The 23,536-nt window shown below is 41.2% G+C and overlaps 1 protein-coding gene across 1 annotated transcript in view; it reads right to left on the reverse strand.

Moving 5' to 3' along the window:
- The window catches only part of map3k5 (mitogen-activated protein kinase kinase kinase 5), a 59,501-nt gene extending 37,585 nt beyond the window's left edge, over window positions 1–21,916 (reverse strand). The window contains exons 1-3 of the mRNA XM_063902825.1: window positions 21,071–21,916; window positions 5,400–5,539; window positions 3,024–3,047 (exon numbers count right to left, since the gene is read on the reverse strand). Of these exons, the coding sequence (XP_063758895.1) occupies window positions 3,024–3,047; window positions 5,400–5,539; window positions 21,071–21,479 (573 nt within the window). The 5' untranslated portion in view covers window positions 21,480–21,916. The remainder of the gene's footprint in view (window positions 1–3,023; window positions 3,048–5,399; window positions 5,540–21,070) is intronic.
- Between the last annotated feature and the right edge of the window lie 1,620 nt (window positions 21,917–23,536).

The raw sequence follows: 23,536 nt of genomic DNA on the forward strand, positions 1-23,536 counted from the left end.
CAGCGTGATGCTCGCGAACACCGAGCAGAAGCAGTAGTCTCGCTGCTCACCTTGTGCACAGCTCTACCCTGTTATTTGCTGCAGCTGTGGCATGCAGGAGTCATGTATTTTCACGTCTGTTTCAGCTTAAGCGGCTGTTGTAGCACTAAAAGTGTTCTTCTTTATTTACTTAGCTCTAATTCCTCACATCTGTGTTTCGTCTGGAGGAAGATTTTCTCTAGTTTGTGTTTGTTTTAAACCTGTTGGTTCTGTTGCGGTGGCCTGCCACTGCTGAATAAACAACACAGACACACTCTTTGCAGACAGTGCAGAGAGAGAGAGAGAGAGAAAGAGAGAGAGGCAGGAAATCCACTATTGACATCCTCAAGAAACAGCTGAGGGCTTTTCAAGGAAAGCTATTCCCAGTACGTCAGATGTGTGGTGAAGCACAACAATGAGTGCGTCAGAAGACCGTTGGGCTGCCATACAGCTGCATCCTCCTGACGGCTAAAACATTCTGTCATAGTTTCAGCTTTTCATGCAGCCTCTTTGAGAAGAAACACACGCTGCTGCTGCTGCTCTAAAAAAAAAAGCTAAGTGAAAGGAAGGTGCCGTGTTGAAGCAATGAAAGCCATTCGCAGACAACTACTTCCTCCTTTACAACAGCAATGCATGACATCACCGGTGCATGCCATCTGTCTGACCTGTCAGGTGTTACCAGACGAGTTGCAAAATCCTGATGTTAAATTTAGCTCCTCTGTGTGTGAGATGCATGCCGTCACGGGGATCACATGTCTTTCTTTCTTTTCACAGGCCCGTATTCCAGGGCGACTGCAGGTCAATTGAGGTTAATCTCCGCTAGTTGCAAACAGGTAGCAGAGGGAAAGACATGTGACAGCAATGGCTCATGGGGAATCTGTTGAATGTGACTGATAGTGAGTCAGCTATTCAACCAGTGAGTCATCTGGTTTGATAGCCTTGTGGATGGTCTATCTGTCCATTTGCAGTTACTGGAAGATTCTGGCTGCATGCTTACTCACTTACATCCACAGAAACACACCAACAGCTGACCATAACTCACTGATAGGGAATCCAATCAGTGTTGATGATATTTCCTACCAACAGGCCAACAACTATTGTGATTACAGTAAGTAAATGTGTATCAAACTTGCTGGATAGTGTTTCATACAAACCTGGCCTTTGTCTCTTGTTTTGAAAGCCCCAATTACAAAGACCAAACCTAACATCTGTGTAAGCATCTGATAACACTGTAATTACATTTTCATCTTTAATACTGTGCTATAATGCAAAGGCAAAGCCGTTTCACCATGCTACACAAGTACTTTAAGGCATAATATTATCTTTACACACAGATTGTCTACTTGTAAGAAGGGTCATTGCAGTTACAGTGACTAAGTGGGGCAGGGGTTAGCATGACTGGCATTTCTGATCATTTTCTGTGACTGCCTTTGTATACTCTCTAATTTAGGAATAAACACTGTGTCTATACATAAACCACGTCGCTCAGAGAAGAGTAGAGGGTTCTTATTTTGGGAATAAACTGTAAAGTTTGAGTGTTCAGTTTCATGACCAATGAGGAGGTTCACTATTGGCTGGACATTTCCATGTGACCTTGGTGTTTTTTTGTATTGATATGATTCATAGTCTCAACACAATCAAATAGATTTAACATTATATAAAATCATTGCTCATCATAGCCTAGATACCTTCAAAGGGATGGAAAGAATTATGCAGATTTTGCAATTTAAGTGCACTTTAAACTGCAATTGAAAAGCACATGCAGCCCTAGCAGAGGAGATGAAGTGCCCTCATAGAAGCAAGACAGACGGAGAACAAAGACCCATGAGTGCACATAGGGGAGAGCAGCGAGTTCACATCCTCATAAATCGAGTGATAATCAGCTCTCCTCACACGCTACGAGTCAGAGTCAGAGATCAGGAGATCCATGCAGAGCAGTGCTGCTTCAATCCACTTAGGAGAGCTAAGCCTTTTATCTCAAGTCTGAACATGGACTTCCTGAACATGGAAATCAGTCTCCTCTGTCTGGCTGAATGTTTGTTTACATACACATTATGCTTTGGGGGCATTTCCCCTTCCTGTAGTGTGTTAAAGGTTTTTGTGCATGAAAATTGACTGCAAAGGCGGAGTTTCTCTCCCACACAACTCCACCATCTGAAACGCCTCCATTGGACTCCTCTGTTTACTTCTGCAACATAATGACATCACAATGTAACACTTCTATTGGCTAGCACTCCAACACATTGTACATGATAGTTTAAGGGGCGGGACATCTCTTAGCGGTCGACTAATCCCAACAGAGGTGATCACCTAACCAATCAGAGCAGACTGGGCTCTGGTTTCAGACAGAGGGTGAAAAGAGGTGCTGCAGCACAGGCAGTATGAGAAAAATAAAGAGCTTTCTGAACATTAAAGCATGGAGACATGTCTCAGTAGAGGAGCTTAATACAGATATGAACCTGGAAATGAGCAGAATATGTCCTCTTTAAATAAAAATGTAAATATTAAAAGCTACAATGTGTTTAAGTTGGTGCAACTAAATGGAATTACATTTTATTCAAACAACATTACGTGACTCGGTACAGAGGAGGATTTCCTTAGCTTTAAGGCAGCACCTCATTTGAATGCTGCAGAGTTTGCAAGTCAAATTTTAAAATGCTTGATCGTATTTATGCAGATAAAGCCCATGCAGTTACTGTAGCTCATGAAACAGCAGCTGTCGTCGGAGAAAAACACCTCGACCAATGCAAGATGGAAGATCATGTCATTTATAATCTTGCATTTCTGAGGAGCGATTATCAGCCTCTTACCAAAAGTGAGCTGCGAAACAGAAAAACCTTTCTCACACCGAGGAGAAAAGCATAAGGTGTGAGAGACTCTGCTCTCTGCATATTGCAGAAAAACATATTCTCTGCACCAAATCAGATGTGTGATGTGTGCGCAATGGGTGAGTAATGTGTTAAAGGCAAAGGCGAGGAAAGTAAAAGAGATCGCTTTATACTCACAGTGTTCTTCTGGCAAATTATCTCCTGGAAAAAAGAATAAAAGAAAGGTACGTTTAGAGATGACACGAGGACATTTCTCCCTTTTTTTGTTTAATGAATAACAAAGCAACAGATCAACTCAAATCCATACATCATGAATCATTTCATTTGAATATCTAGTGAAGACTTCTGTCTGTGACACTATAACGTACATCATGTAGAAACTATTGGCATCATGCACAGTTAAAGGTAGACATGCACCAATAAAATGAGAGAAGAAGTAACTAAAGTAGGTTTTGCAAATGTTTTATGAGGTAGGAAGTACCTTCAACATGTTGGTTTACCATGAAATCAGCTGATGTTATTTATTTAAAACACACTGAGCCTTTTGTCTTGCACAAAGTCCAATATTCAGACCTTGAAAGTGGGTTTTTTAGTAATATTTAGCATCTATTTTAAAGGTCTTTAAAACTGTTTTTGCAGCCTGAAATCTCTAGGATTGAAAAGAGATGTAATTGTACATGCTGTGATCACATTTTAAGCACACAGGAATGATTGTGATGCTCGTCTCATCACACATTAGAAGAAGCGGATCATTGAGCTGAGCTACTAAAGTATTTAAGAGCACTCATTTTACCTCCCTGACTTTACATGGCAATATGTAATCTGACAAATCACAATCGCTTTTCATGCGAGTGCTGAGATAATGTACTGGGCTGTGTTACAATATGGATCAATAAGGTATGAAAGGGAAGTATTTCAAACTGGAAAACACCTTCAGCTTTATTACATTTCTGATAAACTACACATGCTTCTACATTGAGACTGCTTTTGTTATTCTACAGAGGAAAATATCACTTCAAATCAGCGTGAGCAGAATGAGGGCACACCTCTTTAGGTCTATGTGTATTTATTTTAAAAGGGCTCCAGCATTTAAAGAAAACCCCTGACATTAAAACAGCCCCCTTTGAGACAATTTAGCAGCCCGATAAAGATCAGAGAAAAGCCTCCAGAGAGGTGTGTGTGTTTTCAGGCAGGGTGGGGAGCAGCCAGGCGGGCGGCACTATGGCAGACCACAGGAACTCCTATTGGGTACTGTCTGAAACAGAGCAGGCTCTCTGAACTCTGTAAAACATACACAGCAGGAATAATAGAGCTAAAAATGTGCATCTGGGTTCTTAATGCCATGTTTATCTCGACTGCTAAGTTTAATCTGCACTATAGGCTGCATGGTACGTATTTTGTCGAGGCTGCTGGCTGAGGGTGACGACAATAAAGGCTTCAGTGTTCTTCCACTACAATTTTAAATGTGTTCAGCTTTGGCCTCAGTGAACCACGTCTCGTCTGCTCCATAAGACTCGCACTGTTGTCAAATGCTGACTCAGTTAAAGGAACAATCTGACATTTGAATCTGACTACAGATGTGTTACTCTCTCCCTTACAGGTTGCGGTTAGTGGCTCAGCTCTTTTCGGGAAGGTTTTGGTTTATTCCATAACAGTGTGTTATGTGTTTTGAAGTTAGCAGAGGTGGTCTTTGTTACAGTAGGAGGCAGCCCACGTCGAGCAAAAAAACCCAAACCCTGGTAACATGAGTAATCAGCACAGGAGTGCATAATACCCTAAATGTGTTTTAAAGTGCCGAACCATTTCAACTGCCCCCTGGCCATCCAAATATAAAAAATAAATTACATAAATGGTTGTAGCACTTAAAATGATTTGGTTTATGTGAAGCGATGTGCAGGATTCTTGCTGTTCCGAGTTTTTATGGTTGATTTGCAGCTATTCTAAGTTGCTTTCAATAAAAGCAACAGCTAATGAGAAGGATGTGAAATACAGTTGAATTTGTGTCGTAAATTGAAGAGAAGTTATTGAACTTTCGATCATGAAAAATACTTAAAAACCAGGACTACGATCCACCTGTTTTTGGGCTAAACTAAATGTGTAACCCTAACATAATTTGGATTTTTTTCCATGCTAAAAAATAATCAGCATTGAAATTTAAGTGGATTTTTTTAGTGGAAATACAATGATTACCTAAGGAAAAGGAAATGAAGGAACCCTTAATCGTCCCGCAGAGGGGACATTTACATTCTGCATCAGACAGAGGTTAAACACTTAAAAAAAAGTGGTTGATGACTCAGCAAACATTGCCTTTTTATGTGAACTCTATTTCCACTTTGAGATCTGAGTTTTTCAAATGAGGCCAACGCTGACTTCCAGAAATGCATTTCCTCCCGTCAAATTATCGATGCATTTATGTGCCGCTGCCACCAAATTACTTTCCTGTCAATCCCCACCTCCTTTTCTAAAAATAGCCTCAATTACCACCCTGGTGAACCACAGTGATTGTCTGGGTAACGAGAGGACCGATTGTCCTGCTCTCGGTTCCCACTGTACCTGCAGAGACTGGAGGGAGTCGGAGTTGGTGTCGCAGTACAGGATGATGTTGTTGGCCATGCTGAAGCTCTCTCTCACTCCCAGGTGGTAGAAGAGCGAGGGCTGCCGGAAAGCGTCCGTCATCTCCACCACAGCGATGTCTGATGGGGAGGGACAGGGACATGTCGTGTTAGGCGTCAACTTTAATTTAAAACGTTTCAGTTCATCTTGACGGCTTTCAGTTCTCAACACCAAACCTCATGTTGAAATAGGATTTAATTTCCAAAATGCTGCCACAACTTTGGAAATGCTACATTTTTTAAAGGATTTTTTTGATTCAACGGCTTCATTGTCATATTGTAAAATAGCATAGCATAGTTAATGACAATGAGGTCCCTCTCCTGTAGTGTGTTATGTAGGGTTTTTGTGCAGGTAAATGGTCTGCAAACAACTCCATTGGACTCCTTTGTAACATTGTGACATCATCATGTAACACTCACTTCTATTAGCGAGCATTTCAGTCTTTTAAAATGATTAGAAGTTAAATATCTAAATGTTTTAAATGTTCAAATAAAATGCAATTTGAAGACTTACTATTCATTATCATATTATATAAGTAATCCTATAAATGATCTGTGGGTAAAACCTGCATCATATCAGAGGTACAGGTCACACACTTGACACCTGGCCTTCATTTGAGCCAACATCCTTATTGTTTTGGTAGGGAAAGACACAACTCAGAGGTCAAAGGTTAATAAACATATATGAAGCCGCATCATGTGTGTCAGTATCTCACACTACTATACATTCCTGTGTCCGAGATATAAGTCGAGCTAGTTCAGAAGTACACTGGTGAAAAACAGATCTGACTGTTTGAACCTGTCTTTTCAACTCAAACTACGAATACAAATACGCTCAACACCACACTGACTGCAGCTGGACTCGAGCGTATGATCCGGATCAATAGGTCAACAGAAGTAAATATTGCAGAGTGTCACTCAAGCCAGCGGGGACCACAGCTTCTGGTGGAGGGGCGGAGAGTTCCCAGCCTTGAACCAAGAGCTGAGAGCAGCAAAACAGACTGCTGTTTCCAGAGAGCTCTTTCATAGTGTGCTGTTTAACTGATCCGTACATAGAGATAGTATATGAACCAGCCAAAGGCATGAAATCCATACATTATTGCATTTAAAGTGATTTGCATTAACGCGATAGTGAGCAATTATACGGATAAAGCTGCACATTGCTCTGTATATTGTTCGTATTTCTGTGCATTACTACCACTAAAAGCTGCTGTGAATGCAGAAAGGTGTCCATTTTCAGCCTCTCAATGAGGACTTTTCCTGCTTTTCTCTGTTTATATCATGTTAAAATGAATATCATTGGGGTTTGGGCTGAGAAACAACACATTTTAAGACATCCCTTTGGATTTTAAGGGACTTAGATTAACATTTGTTACTATTTACTGACATTTTATACACCATTGATTAATTGAGGAAAATAAGTGCCAGATTTTTCCATTAACTAATAACAAAAACTAGCCTACAATCCTACATTCTTGCATTTTAAAGGACATCATGATATAAAAAGTGTACAATAAGCAGTACAGTGAACACAGCATGAGGCGGGTGGTACTCCCTGAGTCTGCCTCGAGCCACTGATAAAAACAAAAACACATCGGACCAGTCGCTGTGCTCCAGTAATGACAGAAGAGAGGAGAGGAGAGGGGAGGAGGAGAGGAGAGATAATGCCGCCGCCGCACCCTGCCGTTTCATCTGCTTCCAACTATCCTCCTCTCTGTGTCAACAAACACATTACATGCAGCTAAAGAGCGGAGAATCTCTGAGCAGACGCGCCAAATCTTTTACCTCTTTTATGGGTCGTTTAAGGCCAGTGGAGTATCACTGCGGGAATGCACTGAAATATTCTCGAGTCAAACTGTCAGATAATAGGATTTTCTATTGCGGCCGTTTTGTGGCGGGAAAAGTGTCTTGTGTGTAGTGATCTTGAACAGAGCAATTATTATCAGGTCTTACTAGGCTATGGCCCAATTTGCACTCAAAAGATAAAACAAACAGTGAATCATCACAACAGAGGAGGCCAGCTAACCAATCAGAGCAGACTGGGCTCTGGTTTCAGACGGAGGGTGAAAAGAGGTGCTGCAGCACAGGCAGTATGAGAAACATAAAGAGCTTTTTGCACATTAAAGCATGCAGTCATGTCCCAGAAGAGGCACTAAATAGATATATGAACCTGAATGTGAGTAGACTAGTCCCTTTAATCAAGATGTAAAGCTGCATGCCAACAGAGCTCTGCAGAGAGATCAGAGTTTGGCTGCAGCGGTGGAGAGCATGTATCAGTGATGCAAATTCATCTAGGAAGCAGGCACTTGTTTCTGGCCTTAAAGCTTCTCATCATGAACCCCCCCCTCCCTTTACTCCACATGTGCTTCAGAAAAACAGCCTCACATTTTCATTAAGGCCAAGCAGGCAGAGGACAGGATATAAGGCATATTAAGCTCTGTGGCTCTGTGCAGTGATGCAGAATATCAAGAGGGATTTTACCCTCCGGGTGAGTAGACGGCTTCTTCACGTCAGGATTTCTGCTCTGAGACATGTCAGGTTTCACTTTCTGACGTATAAAGCAGCGAGCGGAAGAGCACCTTAATCCTCGCTCGCCGACCTCTGCTTAACAACCACTTGTGACTTCCATATCCATGACGTATTTCTAATAATGATATCTCCACGATCACGCACAACAGTTAATGAATATTCGGACTTCTTCTGTGCCATGCAAAGTTCAAATCAAGACTCTCTGGGTTAAAACAAACCTGATTAACACAGAATAAAATGCTGTTTAGCTTCTTCAGTGCTCTTATTTTATTCACACAAGTTGCTGAATGTCAACATCCAGACAGTGTGAGGCGGCGGATGAATAAAACATAAGCTTGTCTCATTTCTCTGCTGGCGGGAGACACCATCAATATTACATAGGCAGAGAGCTTATAATGCAAACAGGCCATTAGGAAGCCGCAGTGTAACACACAGCTGACAGAAAAGGTTGTTTTCATGGATGCATCGGGGTGCTTAAAACCCAACCTGCTTCACAGAAACACAACTGAGGTATTGAACATGTTTTCTGTCATAAAGCAGGGGCTAATATTGGTCATGAATAATATATAAAGCTCTGCACATATGAAGATGGAAAAGGGCAAGACATACGCGAGTGTCTTCTGCAGGGCGACGTGCAGCAATCAGTCCTCATAAGTGCTTTGTACTCTCAATAAAACCCCTGAGAGCTGATGATATATAGTCAGTGTGAAGTGTTTTTCAGTCTAGATTCATAATGACTATAATATCATAAAACAAGACAGGGAAAAACACGTGCCACACCTTAATAAGAAGCTTAATGCAGTGGTAGTCGTACATAATCACAATCATCCTTCAATTCCCCGACAGGATGGTTGGCTTTCACTTCACAGACACATTTTTTACTTCAAATCAGAGTTACAGTTGTAACGCAGGCAAATATTTAACATCTTATCTGAGCCCAAACATATTGTAAACAAAAGCTCTGATAGTTAGTCAATAAATCAATACAGGATTGGCATCAGATCGGACAGTCTCCCTATGGTTTGTGTTATTTTTAGCACTAGCAGTAGCATCAGCATTAGGCAGACATTTGAAACTTTCCAATTTCAGATTTTTAAAAGAAATTGGATCACTAATGGCTTAGTGTTTGTGTGCTAGCTAACTAATACAGTAAATTAAGATGGTGAAAATGGTAATGGTACACTTGCTTTATATTAGCATATTAGCATTGTCATTTTGAGCATATTAGCATGTTAGCTTTTAGTTTAAAGCCCCATTCTGGACACGTATGCTAAGCCACTAGCATGACCCTGGACTCTTTGCAAAAGCATCCAACGTGGTTTCATCTACTCAACTGTGAGGACGTGCTGCTTTCCTCTGTTCGAATGTGTACATTCAAAAGCATTGCATTTAAAACAAAGTATAAATTATGATCGTCACTTTAGGCTACTGGAAATAATCATTTAAAGCAGCTCTAGTTGAATATTTATCTCCTCATAGAACTCAAGCTTTGGTGTTGAGTGGGTTCATTTTATGCTTCACTCCCAATAAACTCCATTGCATTGGTAGGGACAAAAAAATTAACCCTGACAAACATTTCACTTTATGACTAAATAAACCAAAGGAGGAAATGCATCACACTTCAAGGCCAGTAGACATGCTGTAAATACTCCCCCTACAAAATGTCTCGCTTCCCTTAGCAGTGACAAGGTGTATCTAAAATGTGTTTTGTGTTCTGTCAGCGGCTACATGCATCATTAAGAACAATAATCTGGATGTCATACAGCAGAGACATCATACAGACAATGCCTGTGACTTTCCCCGATTCACAGTGGAGCATCTGAATGTTTTTGCAGAGCTTCAGACGTCGTGCTCAATTCTGGATCCAACAGCAGAGCCGAGTGCGTGCCAGTGCATCCGCAGACCTGCCAGCATAGTGCTGACAGAAGGCTGTGTGAAGCAGAGTAACTTGAGTCACCGTTTAAACAGCCCTGCCACCTGATCACGCTGGCTGTTGTTGTGGCCATTGCAATCACAAAATCAGTAGTGAAGCATCTATCTTAAACAGGGAGAGATGAAACAAATTGGGGGAAAAGAAACCCAAAACATGCATAGCTCTGATAATCCTGCTACACCTCCTACGGCTGGACCTGCTACCCAAATCGCCTACTGCTCAAAGAAGAGGAGGGAAATAATTCAATACTCTTCACTATCTGGCTTCCAGCAGCTCTTGGTTTGCAGCTGCAGGTTCCTCAAGCCCAGTGCTGGAGGGGGTGAGACAGGGAGGGGGTGAGGAGCAGATAGAGAGAGCTGCATGGAGTCTTCTGGCTCCTCTTTATAGATCTTTCTCAGCCGTCTCCGGAGAGCTTCTACCAGATGCACAATCTCTTTTTTTTGGAGGAGGGGGGTCTGCTCAATATTTTAAATCGCAGCAGGATGTAGATAACCCCCGAGACTGTTCAAGTAGATATGGATTAACTCAGCAACCCTTTCTTCTGTGCGCAGAGCCAAACGGAGAGCATACATTCGGACTCTTAAGAAATCTATTGCAATGATTGTGGGCGGTCGGAGGAATGTAAACAGCCCACAGCTGTAAACAATGCCAAGGCTGTGTGCAACTTTGGCACTATACATCCCTTAAGCTGTACACAGTGCATGCAAACAATACAAGGGTGTTTACTTATGAATTATTGTTTTCTTTTAGGATTTTTTTAAATATGAGAATGGCGGTTCTCAACTATTACAAACTCAGTATTTTTAAGATCAATTACGTGCTTACATCACAAAGGCTGAGTTTCATTTACGAATGGAGGCTGAGAGATATAGTCAAAAGCTCTAGAAATATAGACAATTATATTTTAAATGTTTACTGATTTTATAAGATCCTTGCATTTGAGAAATTAAAAAAACGTAATATTTAAACTGTTTAAATAACTCTAAACATTTTAGCTGATGAATTGACTTTTGATCCATTCATCAATTAATTGACTTATTGTTCTCTGCATAAGAAACATGTCAAACTAAGACATACATGACATCCACTCGACTATCTATCTAACAAGCATTAATGACATGCAACAGGATTTTCATTTTTACCAAACAAGTGCTGCATGGATTTAAAATAGTAAATAAAAAGCATAAGAGTTGTCAGCGAAAGTTGAATCTCCGTCCAAATAAATACCTTTGTGTTTGAAGTGACCAACATCAACAATAACATGTTGTCTCTAGCAGAGGAATAAAGTGTTTTCATGTGCAGGTATCAGCTCTGCCTTTGACCTAATAACTCTTGATATTTGTGAAAATGTCATCGTGCCTCAATGCTTAAGGCACTGTTATTAAATTACTCGGGCACTGTTTACCCTGGTCAGTCCGGCTGTAATGGCCTGCAGTTTATCGTGCCTGACTCTGAGTATGTAGGACAGGTACAGTAAGCAAATAGAAAGCACTCGTTACAATCAATTACATAACAACTACACCGAGGATGTTGTAGCCATGGAGACTCAGCGAGGAAAACAGATGCGAGTGAAACAGTGTGTTGCTGTCGAGCTTTTTCCCCTTATCGCTAATGGAGGAGGAGGGAAAGAGGCTCGTGTTGGGGAGTGCAGAGAGTGGATTCAGACAGTGGAATAACTGTCTCCAAACTCCACTGGAAATCTCTTTTTCCTCACCTCAAAGCAAGAGTAACTTCTGGTGTTTATAATGTCCAAGATCCTGGCCAAATTTCCAACCACTCCAGAAGATGTTTGCAGCGTTCGCGTGATTTCTGGCAGCTGCACGAACAGCCGATGTGTCACTGCTGTCAGGTTGCAGCGAGATGCAGGATAATAGAGTCTTCAACACAGGACCTATACTTCAAAACCCCTGTGGAGTTTTCTTGTAAACAAACCCAGCTATGGGTTCACAATCATTAAAAAGGCACAGTGTGAATCCTTGAAGCCTCACAGATTGAATGCATTTCCTTCCTCATGCTACGTTTCTTGGAATAGCATTGCCATGTTATACTGTTCTACTATAAATAGTGTATTGTCTTGCCTGTGCCAGCAAATCGATCCAATAGATACAAAATATGGCCCAAATAAGCAGAATATTGCTCTAAGCGGTGACAAAATCATTATCTAAGCAATTATTCTCACACAATTCAGATTTAGTAGGACTTGGAAACAGTTCTGCAGAATGACAAGTTGGTGAGCTTTTTGGAAAGCAGGTATTTGTTCAAGGCATGTCACACACACCCTTTTGGATCTTCCTTTTACGATGACACATCTTGTCAAATTTGCAGAAGCCACGGCTGCAAGAGCTTTAAGTAAAAACAAGGTGGTGAATATTTGTCCCCTCGTGGAGATTCCATTACCTTTTCAAAAGTACATTGTGGTGTTATGGTTTTGTACGTAAATGTGTTTCTTGATCAAACAAATATAAACTTGCACTAATATGTATTGAGGGATTGCCTGGAACAAAACAAATATCTTGAGGAAAATGCGTCACAAACACAAAATAAGGTTCATGTGAAGTCTAAGAGCCAGACAAAGTAAACAGCCACCGGAGGCATTCTCCCAAAATACATCCCTGGGAATGGAAGAACAGAGCCATACAAGTCTATTAAGTTAGCATTTCTGCATACAAATACATGTGGTCTCCCAGAGGATCACATGGGAAACAGTAGACAATGGTTATTCTGTAGTTTGGATGCCCTGCCCAGCAGACAGACTAATGCCTTCTGTATTTTTAGACACAAGTGTGCTTGAAAAGAAACAACCCAGAAAACACCCCGATGCAGGAAATGAGACCAGCCTTCCAGTTGCATGCTTTCCTGACACTTTCTTCTCAAACTTCTGCTCCACTTTGTTGCTTTTCACACACACAGAGATTCTTACAAACTGCAGTGCCATGGCCCCGAGGGGGGAGGAGAGCTGGGAACAGAATGTGAATTCATCTGACAAACGCGCTGTGAGAAACTCGTGCTGCTGTTGCCCCGACATGCCTCCTCGATTCAAGAAATTTGCTTAAACGAGAGGGAAGTCAACAGAGATGTAACCTCATGACTTCACCTGATAGGATTGAGGGGCTGCTGTGGTTTCTTGCAAAATGCTGCATTGAAATGACGCTACACCCAGCAGAAATGTGTTCAACAAGCATTCTCACACACACACACACACACACACACACACACACACACACAACCTTACAAACACCTGATCTAACTTATACTTGACAAACCGGGGAACCCAATTCATAGAGAACCAATCAACAACAGTTCTGCTTTTCCATCTATTAGCAGAACGTCACGTAGCTACTGTGGATGATAAATGATATCTATACTGTATTTGTCGTCAGTGTTGTGGAAGTTGTCTGTTTTTAAAAGGACCTTTTGACTTTACATACTCTCGAGAAGTTGGTGATGCTGCTAGCATATCCCTAGTGACAATATCGTTGGTCCGTTTGTCCAGAGTTTAAACTTATCCAGTGAATGTTGTACAGATATTCCCAGATTCTTGTAGAGCCATCATTTTCCAAGTCTTTGACTAAATACCTGTAAGACTAATGCAGCTCTACTTTGTGTTGAGTGCAAAGTAGCATGCTATGCAATATTAGCATGCTAACACAACAAACTATGTGTCTGCTTAGCATCAACATGTTAGCATTGTCACTGTTAGCACGGACTAGATTTTAGCTACTATATTGGCTTTACGTACACCAGTCTTTTTGTGTGAGCGTGCAAAGGGATCTTTCTTTCAGGTGAAAATGTAACGTTTATTTGTCTGAAGACGGGTTAATATCCAGAGGGGCATTGGCAGCCTTCAGTAGATGACTAAGAGTGAGAGGTAAAAAAGGAGGGAACTTGGCCCCTGTGTAAACTTACAGAGTACGGTCACAGACGCCTCTAACTTGTGAAATGACACAGTTTAGATGTTGCCACTTTGAAACAATTTTTTCTCCTTCCCACAACCACCCTTGTTTTACTTTCAAACACACAGTTTTGCATCCACATCAGTCTGTGACCTTTGCGGTGCATGTGCAGAATCCAAACACCCAGTGAGCAGAGTAAAGTTTTGATGAGAAACACCGCCTCTGTTTACAGATACCTGGTTACAATCTCGATATTAAATACCATAGAGTGCATGTAACAGTTTTTCTCCCTCAGATAGAGTCAGTGTTTGTTTATCAGCTTTATTATTTATAGTTTTCACTTCAAATCAAAAGGATTGTTCCTAAATGTTCCTCCTCTTCTATCACTGTACACACACAGTCTTCTGCATGCAACAGAGTAATCCCACTGATCTTTTTGGCAAGTTAGATCCGGACCACTTCCTGGTACATTATCACGCTGATATACGAGCCACTCACCCTCAGCTGCTTTCTTAAGACGCCGATTACCCGCACCTCCTGCTGCCTTTACCTCAAATGAACCCCTGATAAGACCTGCTTTAATACACCGCCTCTCCACCGTCTGTCCTTTTTCTTGAGAGTGCTTAGGACATTTGCCCTCAGGTTTAACTGTCAGTAAACGGCACTTACATCTTGTTCAGTGTACATGTATATGACGAATACTCACTTAACACACTGTTTGACGCTGAAGTACTACAGTTGGGTTTAATTGTTATTAGTCTGCAGGGCACGTACACATGTCAAAGCAATGTAAAATGATGAAATGACACAAAGTGTTTTATCATTGACACACTTCAAGTGGAATGTGGGTTTCACAACAATGGTGAACGGAGAAGAACACCACGCACTTCCTGTTGGCAAATATCAGCATGAAAACAGCCTTTTCTTGCCAACACTGCTCCTACAGTCTCACACCGATGAGAGGTCGCTTTCGGCCCCAGACGGCAGAGAGTGGCCTGTGGGTTTAATCCCTCTGACCTTGTGCTCTCTCACCTCTGAGGAGCAGCCAGGCATACAGTGTCAACAAGAGGGAGGATAAACAACCGAGCGGAGGGCCAGCTGACGGGATTACAGAGCAGTCTGAAGCCGAGTGTCAGTCTTATGCTGGTGAAGCCCGGGACGAGAGGCTGTCAGCTGACTGGAGAGTGTGATGACATCGAACACAGAGAGATCCCACCTGCTGTGCAAGGATTACACCATGTGCCTTGTTTGGGAGTAATGCTTAGGACATTTGAAATGCTTCCCAATAAAAGGTCCATTCACACACATTTGAAACAATAAAATCTGGCAGCAAAACCTTTTGGTTTCAGTTGAATCACTTGGATCTGTAGATTTGCTAAAGGATGAAAAGTAAATACTTCAAATCAAGTTTAACTTTGGTGAACTTGACACACAAATTCCTCCCGGCACAAAATGTTCCTCAATACAAGGAATAGTTTAAAGACAGTTTTGAGAAAGGATACGTTTTGATTGTAATTAGCCGTCAATTAGCAAGCTAGTAGAATAGTCCTCTCAAAGTAGAAAGTCCTCTCAAAATAGGCAGTTTTGCTCTAATAGTGATTGAATGTTGCTTCAAACTTGTGGAATTCTTTCTGTATGATGATGGAAATGTAGTATTTGAACAGCTGAGGGCCACTTCAGGCAATACAAACATAACATACATGTAAGAAAATGTGTTGACTTTGTATTTATGATGTTGTAGAGGCTATCATGCTTTTGAAAAATCATTCTAGATTGTGGCCAGAGCTCAACACTGCACTTCTCTCAGCCTTCTCAAGAATACAACCTACAACTAAAAAAGCATGAGTGGACGGCCTGAAAACGATTTCTGTGTCGCTGGTGGAGTGGTGAACAGTGAGCACAAAAACAACAGGTCAGAAAAACACTCAGACTGACGAGGAGTTGCTTTTCAAAGTTGTCAGGAATTGTTTCAAAAAGCCATTGTGCTCTCTGTTAATCCCGCAGTAGTTCAGTGTAATGATCAGCAGGAGAGATACAGCTCTGCATACCACAGCGATGAGCAAACAGCCGAGCCATTGACTTGATCCTTTGATAAGTTGATATTGCTTTGAAACATGGCATTATGGCACTGTAGAGGCTGGCGTGTTTAAAATCCTTTGTGGTATTCAGCAGGTATCTCATTATGGATTTCTTTTTTCATTTGACAGGAGAAAGAAAGGATTGCTGTTGCTGAATGTGTTTTACCAGCATTAGGACGTCAGCATGCATGAGTGGTCCTTTCATCACCAGAGTAATATATTATTTAAAACATATTGAGCAAACTCACTTAACTGCTCACTACTTCAATCCATCAATCAAAGTCTCTTCGCTTAATTTACTTCAATTTGATCAAGGGAAGATCTACTATCAACTCTGAATCCTATTGACTTATTGTTTCGAGTACAAGATAGACCAATTAGTTTTGAGAGCAGAGTAAAAACACACCTCTGAAGAAATGTTTTGGTTAAGATCCATTATCATTATTACTATTATACTATTATCATTATTATAAGGATTAAATCACTCCAAAATAAAATACTAAATGTCCTTTTACCTAGAGTGCCTTTAATCAATTTAGATTGGCTTCTTTTTTAGTCGCCACATGTTTGCTTTTCCTCATATTTTTTGAAACTAGATCTGCTTAAAGTCTCCTCAACCCAAGTTCTCAAGATAATCCATAGACTTTGTTGTGAGCAGTTTCATGCAGGTGTGATATCTTTGGTATCCCCAATCTGGATTTATCAGTAGCTCTTTATGAGATGATTTGTGGGTGAACTGTCCCTTTAAGTAAGTCAATACCCCTTATCTATCTACGACTATATCTACACTATTGTCCCTTTTTGTTGGACACATTCACTTATTTGGATTCTGGGACTGGCGCCATTGCATTACATCACCTCCATTATTCCCACATGCAACGGCTGAGGATTGGCTTGGCTGTGGTCCAAGCAAAACACACCTTTGAACCGCGATAGAAAATAGAGAAGGTGGATGATGATTCAGACATCTGGAGTTCAAAAAAAAAAAAAATACAGACTTGTCTTTCTGCAGCTCAGAATAACCAGTTCCACAGAAGCAGACTGATGCGTTCATAATCACGCGAAAGCATTGTGCACTTTGCTCGCTCAGTGGATGAGTGGTCAATACTCCAAGGTTAGTTAGGGTTCCTACATTAAGGGTGTGGATAATAAATTGCAATGAGTCAGGACAGACGGAGGAGTGAAGCACTGACAGATGCTGTGCAAGTGAATCGATCTCAGCTGCTGCGTTATTGTGAACTAGAAATAAACCTCTTTCAGACGACTGTAAGCAACAACTCTCTGCAGCAGAAGTCTTTTATCAGCAGGAGGAACAGATGATCAATGTTAGACTTTAACTATATGCATCACGTCCTAACGTAGGCAGTGATAAGAGGTACAGGAAACCCAATCTAATTACAGATTGTGAAAACAGAAGATAGAGTTCAGTCGTGTTGCTAGGTAAAAATATACAATTTTTGGGCAGATAAAAGTGCACAATAATGGAGTGTTCTTTGCTCATGAACATAAGATGTTGGTCCCACTGTACAGAGACATATTTTTGTTGCCCTTTGTTAACAAATGTACAGATTATAAACCCCAAAACAGGATCAAATGTTCAATCTGACACGCTTTAGACTGCATATGGTGCACAGATTGCAACCGAGATGGCTTTAGACCCGCACAGCATGACATGCAATTAACATGCAGAGTAAAAAGAGGCCATAATTATTTAAAATAGTACTGAAATATTTTCCTGCAGTGTGTTATACAGTACAGGTTGTTGTGCATGTAAAGAAAATAAGACCTTTTTGAACATAAAGCATGAAAACAGCGGCTATAGGCAGTCTAATTAAAAGCGGACGCGAGGGGATAAATACGGGCATAGAAACACTTTGACACATGCAAACAAATGCTCCACTCCTTCTGATTCGTTTGACCATTTATTGAAGGAAAAACAAGCAAAAATACAATTTATCCAGGTGCAGATAAACTTAAGTGTGATGCCACTGATGGTTAAGGATACTGCGGTGGAAAAATGTTGTAGGATTTCATTATAAATCGCTGTCAAAAGAAAGTTTGGCCTCCCAACTCACCCTCTCTCTCTTTCCATACAAAACCACACTGAGCAGGGGAGTGCAGCCAGGTTAAACAACCAAGCTACTAATAATATGTAAAAAAATACCACATAATTAATAGAAAACACATAAACCTTGAATTTGGCTCCTACATATGTCACAGTGGAGGCACAAAATACAAATATGAACCTGAAAATGAGCAAAATATGTCTGCTTTAAATTCACATTTGCATATATTTGACTGTGTCCAAAGAAAAGAAATGCACTAAATAGCAGATTCATCCTAAATTGAAGCTCTACTCGTATCCATATATACTGTATTTGTTGACGATATATTCCTTTTTATGATTTACATGTGCAGTTTCTTCTTATTTGTTTCTGTTTTACACACCATGACTGTTGATAAGTCTCAATCAATAACATCACTGTGAGTAAGACAGACTGAAAAACACATTCAGATTGCACCTGATCAACACATCTCATATCAAGAGGAATACAAATTAACCTGATAACATATGGTTAGTCATTATTGTTGTGTAAAGATTGCATCTACGTTTCTCCCCTGTGTATCGTTGCCCAGAGGCTGGACGATCAGCACGTCGCATCGCTCAGACATTTAAGGCAGTGTTGAATCTGGAAAATCACCTTTCCAAATCAACACATGCTTTCGGCGTGTCTCTGAGCTCATTGTTTAAAGGTCTCCGCCGTCTGGCCTTCATCTCTGATGCACACTCATGCAGGAAGAGGATGAAGCGACGTGTGTCTGAGCAGATAGTGCTCAGGGTTTTTTTGGAAAAGGCCTCTGCCCGCCCATGGGAATTTATGGGAAAATTCCACAGTAGTTCAGAGTAAGAAAAAAGAAGAAGAACATCAAGTGTTTGTACAACTAATAACATGATGTTATGACAAGCAACAAGCCTGTCATGTGTTCAACAGAAAAACAACTGCCTGGTTATTATGATGCGGGTTAAAAAAGAACTTTTGGTACATAAATTACATCACAAGAGAGTTACTGCACTTCCTCAATGAGACTATTTGAACATTAATATAACTTTAAACTTGTCATTCACTTCATTTTGCAGCAACTTTTCAAATGATTCATCATTTATCGTCAATACATTTCTCTCAAGAAACTAACAAGTCCTGTCTAAAACCATCGCCCATTATATTGGGATAGGTGGCAGTGGCTCAGTCTGTAGGGACTTGGTCTTTGAACCAAAAGGGATGCTGGTTCACATCCCAATCGGACCACTGTGGACTGGTAGCTGCCCATTGCTCCTAGTACTAGGATGGGTTAAACGCAGAGGTCCAATTTCGCTCTATTGAATGCATGTGAGACAAAATAAAGAAGTTTCCATCCTTCAGCTCTTCTTCCCGTTATATTAATCAGCCAATTATCTGCCCGATTAATCGATTAGTGTGTCAAATCTGTCATTTATGTTTACTTACAGTCATAACGACACATTTTATGTTTATTAGAGAGAGAAACCTCTTATTAATGACTTCACAAATGATATAGAATCACAACCTGGCAACCCCAGCTTCTTCTAATGATCCATTAGTGCAATTTAGATTGACTTTAAGATATCGGCAATTAATTACATCTTATAAACTGTGTATAAAGAGTTATATTTCAATGTAAAGCGGGTCTAAATTATAGCCACTGTCATGGTCTTTAACAAAAGCACTACAGATCATTCACTTTCGAATAAAATGTAGCTGGACTACAATGCACACATCTATTTTTACCTCCAAATCACATAAAACAGGCTCAATGGGAACTTCTCTGCCAGTTTTCTGAATGCTTTCTTCTACTATGTTCTTTCATTTGTACACGCTGCACTTCTACAGCGTATTATTACTCATTGCTGTCCTTGTCGAAAACATGCTCCAAAGCTTTTAGAAATGAAATCAAAAGGATTCAGCTCTTCATTCCTGCTTGTCTTTAGGATAAAGGTCTTCTCAGGTGATACTTTTAAATCACCATGCTATCTAAGGCTAATAAAGTAGGCCCCTCAAAGTTGGATGAATACTTGTTTTGTCCTCGAAACTTATATTCTGGTATTTTGCTGCTCTGTTTTCCTTTGAAAGGCTCTGTGGTTCTCAGGAACAGCTGCAGGAATCTGGGCTATGTCGTTTGATATGTGCAATATCTGATGAACAGATCCTCCTCATCCCAAATATGGGAGTGAAATGCAAACACTGGCTCTTCAACACACCCTGTGCATTACAGCTGCTTCTTATTTGACCACAAACCCTGACTTTTTGTTCAACTGAACGTTTCCACTCGGATTATGAGCCAGCTTCTGCACATACAACACTAGTAAGATGGGGAAAGTGCTTTCAGGGTTCAGGCTAGAGTCCCGCTCGTAGATTTCCAGTGGAAAGTCCAGCCTCATGGTTTCCCCCATGATGACAGTCTGGCACAATACAGGAGGCACACAATGGAAGGGAGGAAACTATGCATGGGGGGGGGGGGGGGGGTATAACAATCAAACCCCTACATTTATGGAGCAAATGAAACAAACCCCAATGATGCCCTCCTGCTCAATGACTTCCAGCTTTGTTTTGTACAGTGGGGAAATAACTGAGCATGCAGCCTCAAGCCCTGACATGCAAAGCAGTGTTGTGTTCAAGGAGCAAACAGCAACCTGTCCTGCAGGCAAACAGCTTCCAAGGGGAAGGTGACCTTTGACCCCTGATACTAGCATTCCTGTGACATGCCATCATGAAGTAATGGCACTTCTGGGGTGACTGGGTATTGATCATTTAGTTTAATCATTACAATGGGGAGCAAAGATTACATTCCTGTGGATCAACAAGGCCACCGATACTTACCCACAGCCACTCCGCAGACACTATGCATCACAAGAATGTAAGCAATAACTTGTTTTTATTCAACTCTAGTATAGCCATTTCTGCACAACCCTCTGAATATTTTGCATGTGTACATAAGCTCTCTTTATATCTGCACATCTTAACACTTGTCATATCTTTCAGTACAGCGCATACTGTATGATTTGTAAACTTGGCAGTAAACCTATTTCTGATTTCTGATTATAAAGCAGCCTTCAGGAGCAGTTTGGGAAGTGTGTTTCGGGTTGGATGTTACTTTGACTCACCTGCATTGTAGAAGCTGTCCAGCACCGTGGTCTCCCCAAAGTCCAGCTTCCCAAAGTTCACAGTCTCCAGCTTGCTGCCCGACGTCTCGCAGGCGTCCTTCAGGCACTGCAGCGCCATGCTCTCCGCGTTATTCTGCTGGCTCGCCTCTCCGTTCACCACATAGGCCACCGTCACCGGCCTGCTTTTGCATGACTTCCCGGTGGACAGCAAGCCCCCTCCTTCCATCGGGTTGCTGCATGGGGTCGGGCTGAGACCCCCGCTTGTGACCACAGAGTCCTGCCAGAAAGTCCCAGCTGCGGGGATCCCTCCACCTCCTCCACCTCCACTGCTTTCCCCACCGTGGCTCTCTCTGCAAACTCCGAAGCAGGGCACCGGTAGGGATATCCCGTCCTGGTCTATACTCATCATGTTTAAAGGGTCACTCACTGACTTAAAGTGTGGGTTGTGATGAGCGGCTTTTCCAAGCAGTCCTCCATGGAGAGCCAGCGTTACGCACGGCGGTGACCCGTGTAGCCACTGCACAGGCACGACGTGCAAACCGTCCTTCAATACAGCGAAACACGGTTAGAGGTGCAGCTGCACATCATGCTGCATGTTTACTGACGATTGCACGCCTAAAATAAAGCCCCGGATAATGCTGTTTGCTCGAAGCTTGGCAGAAGTCACGACACTATGCCGAGGAGGGAAATACAGCAAATCCGTGCATTCCTTCAACAACAAATCCTCATACTTCCCGAAGTTGAGCAACAGAAGAAGTTAAGCGCAGTTTAAAGGCTCGCAGCGGCGTGCCACTTCTCTGTAAAGAAAGTTGACTGCACACTCACAGAGCCTGCTTTCATGTGCAGGCAGACCCTGCCCAGTTTCCACTGTTATCTCCCTCGCTCACGCACTGGGCGGAGAGACAGCGCACAGCCTGCTGGAGCTGGGCGGGGACACCATGTCCATATGAGGAGTTCAGGAAAGGAGCAGAAAACGACACCTCTGCTACAAATTAAACAAAACTAGAAATTCTTATGACATTATTTCTTCAGCTGATATAATAATCACGTACGTAATCAAGTAGGGAAAGAATAAAAGCCAATTATTGAACATTACTCTCTGTAATGATGTCGGTTTTATTTCTTCCTGCAAACTAATGACATTGCTTCGTCCATTAATCTTGTCAAATCTAAACCGATTAAAAACTACACATGATGAGGATTCAGTTGTGAAAAGTTGGAGGCCACAATTTCAGTAAACAGCTTCTCTTTTGCAAAGCATTGATTTTTAATTATAGGTGGCACATCTTAGAGTTATATTTAAGTGTGTACACCTTCATGTAGAAGCGTCTGCCTCCTGTTATTATTGTTTGTCACCTGTTGTAACCTTGTGGTAACCTCTTTCCTGTCATGAGGAGGACATCTTGTGGTAAATGCTTGCTATTACAGGTCAGTGCATGAAGAACACTGTACCTTATGGAGAGCATCAACAAGCCTCACACAACACCCAGCAGACATGTGTGCGTTTTTGATAAAGAGAGAGTGGCTTCCTTTCTCAATACCACAGCATTACATTGACTCTTTGAGGAACACTTTTATACAACCTCTCACCTTTGCACAAATGCAATCCATTTCCCATGAGAGGGGTTTCTTGATATGGCTTCGAGCACAGGGAACTACTTTCTCAAAGTCTCAAAGTCTGGAGTGAAGGTGTTCTTAGCCATCTTTGCAACACTGATAGAAAATACATCACCTGTGTTGAGTCCTCATGTGTGTCTCTTTCTTATTCTAAAAACATCTCTTCATATTACTCAAATACCAATGCAATACCTAGGCCTGATATCACATTACATGCCAGTTTGTCTGTGCTTTAGGTTGAACAATGATACTGTACAATTAAAAAGTAGGGTTGTTTGTTTATTTGTTTGTTTGCAGAAAATCAAGAAATATAAAAAGTCAGATAAAGAATTATAAGACATTTAAACACAAGGAAATCATGCTAGTAGTGCTGTAAAGGCAAAGGCTTATAATTGTTTACCCTAGAATCATCAAATCAACATCATATTCCACGAGCAAAAATACATCTGTGCATTCAAATTGAAAAGTACCAAAGAATCCCTCATTAGTGAAACCACATATTTATTTTTATGGATAAAAAAAAGCATAAGTTTGTTTTTGTTTATCATTCATTTGTTGCCCTTGAGTGTAGAGAAGCCTCTTTGCAGCAGCTAGGATATAAATACACAGTATACATCTATTCAACTACACTGTTACAGCTATATGTGCCTAACACGATGCATTCAAATGGATAATAATCTGTAAAAAACGTCTTTGATATTAATGTGCTGTGGTGAAATATGCAGAATATTATGGTGACATTGACAATAAATTAGATATTTAAGGATTACTATTATTTTTACTTTCTTTGTTGCTGAAAGTGATGCATTTACCTGCAATATTTAGTATATGGGATAAGATAAATTCAGT

This window comes from Eleginops maclovinus, chromosome 15 (genome assembly GCF_036324505.1).
Source record: "Eleginops maclovinus isolate JMC-PN-2008 ecotype Puerto Natales chromosome 15, JC_Emac_rtc_rv5, whole genome shotgun sequence".
Taxonomy (NCBI): Eukaryota; Metazoa; Chordata; class Actinopteri; order Perciformes; family Eleginopidae; genus Eleginops; species Eleginops maclovinus.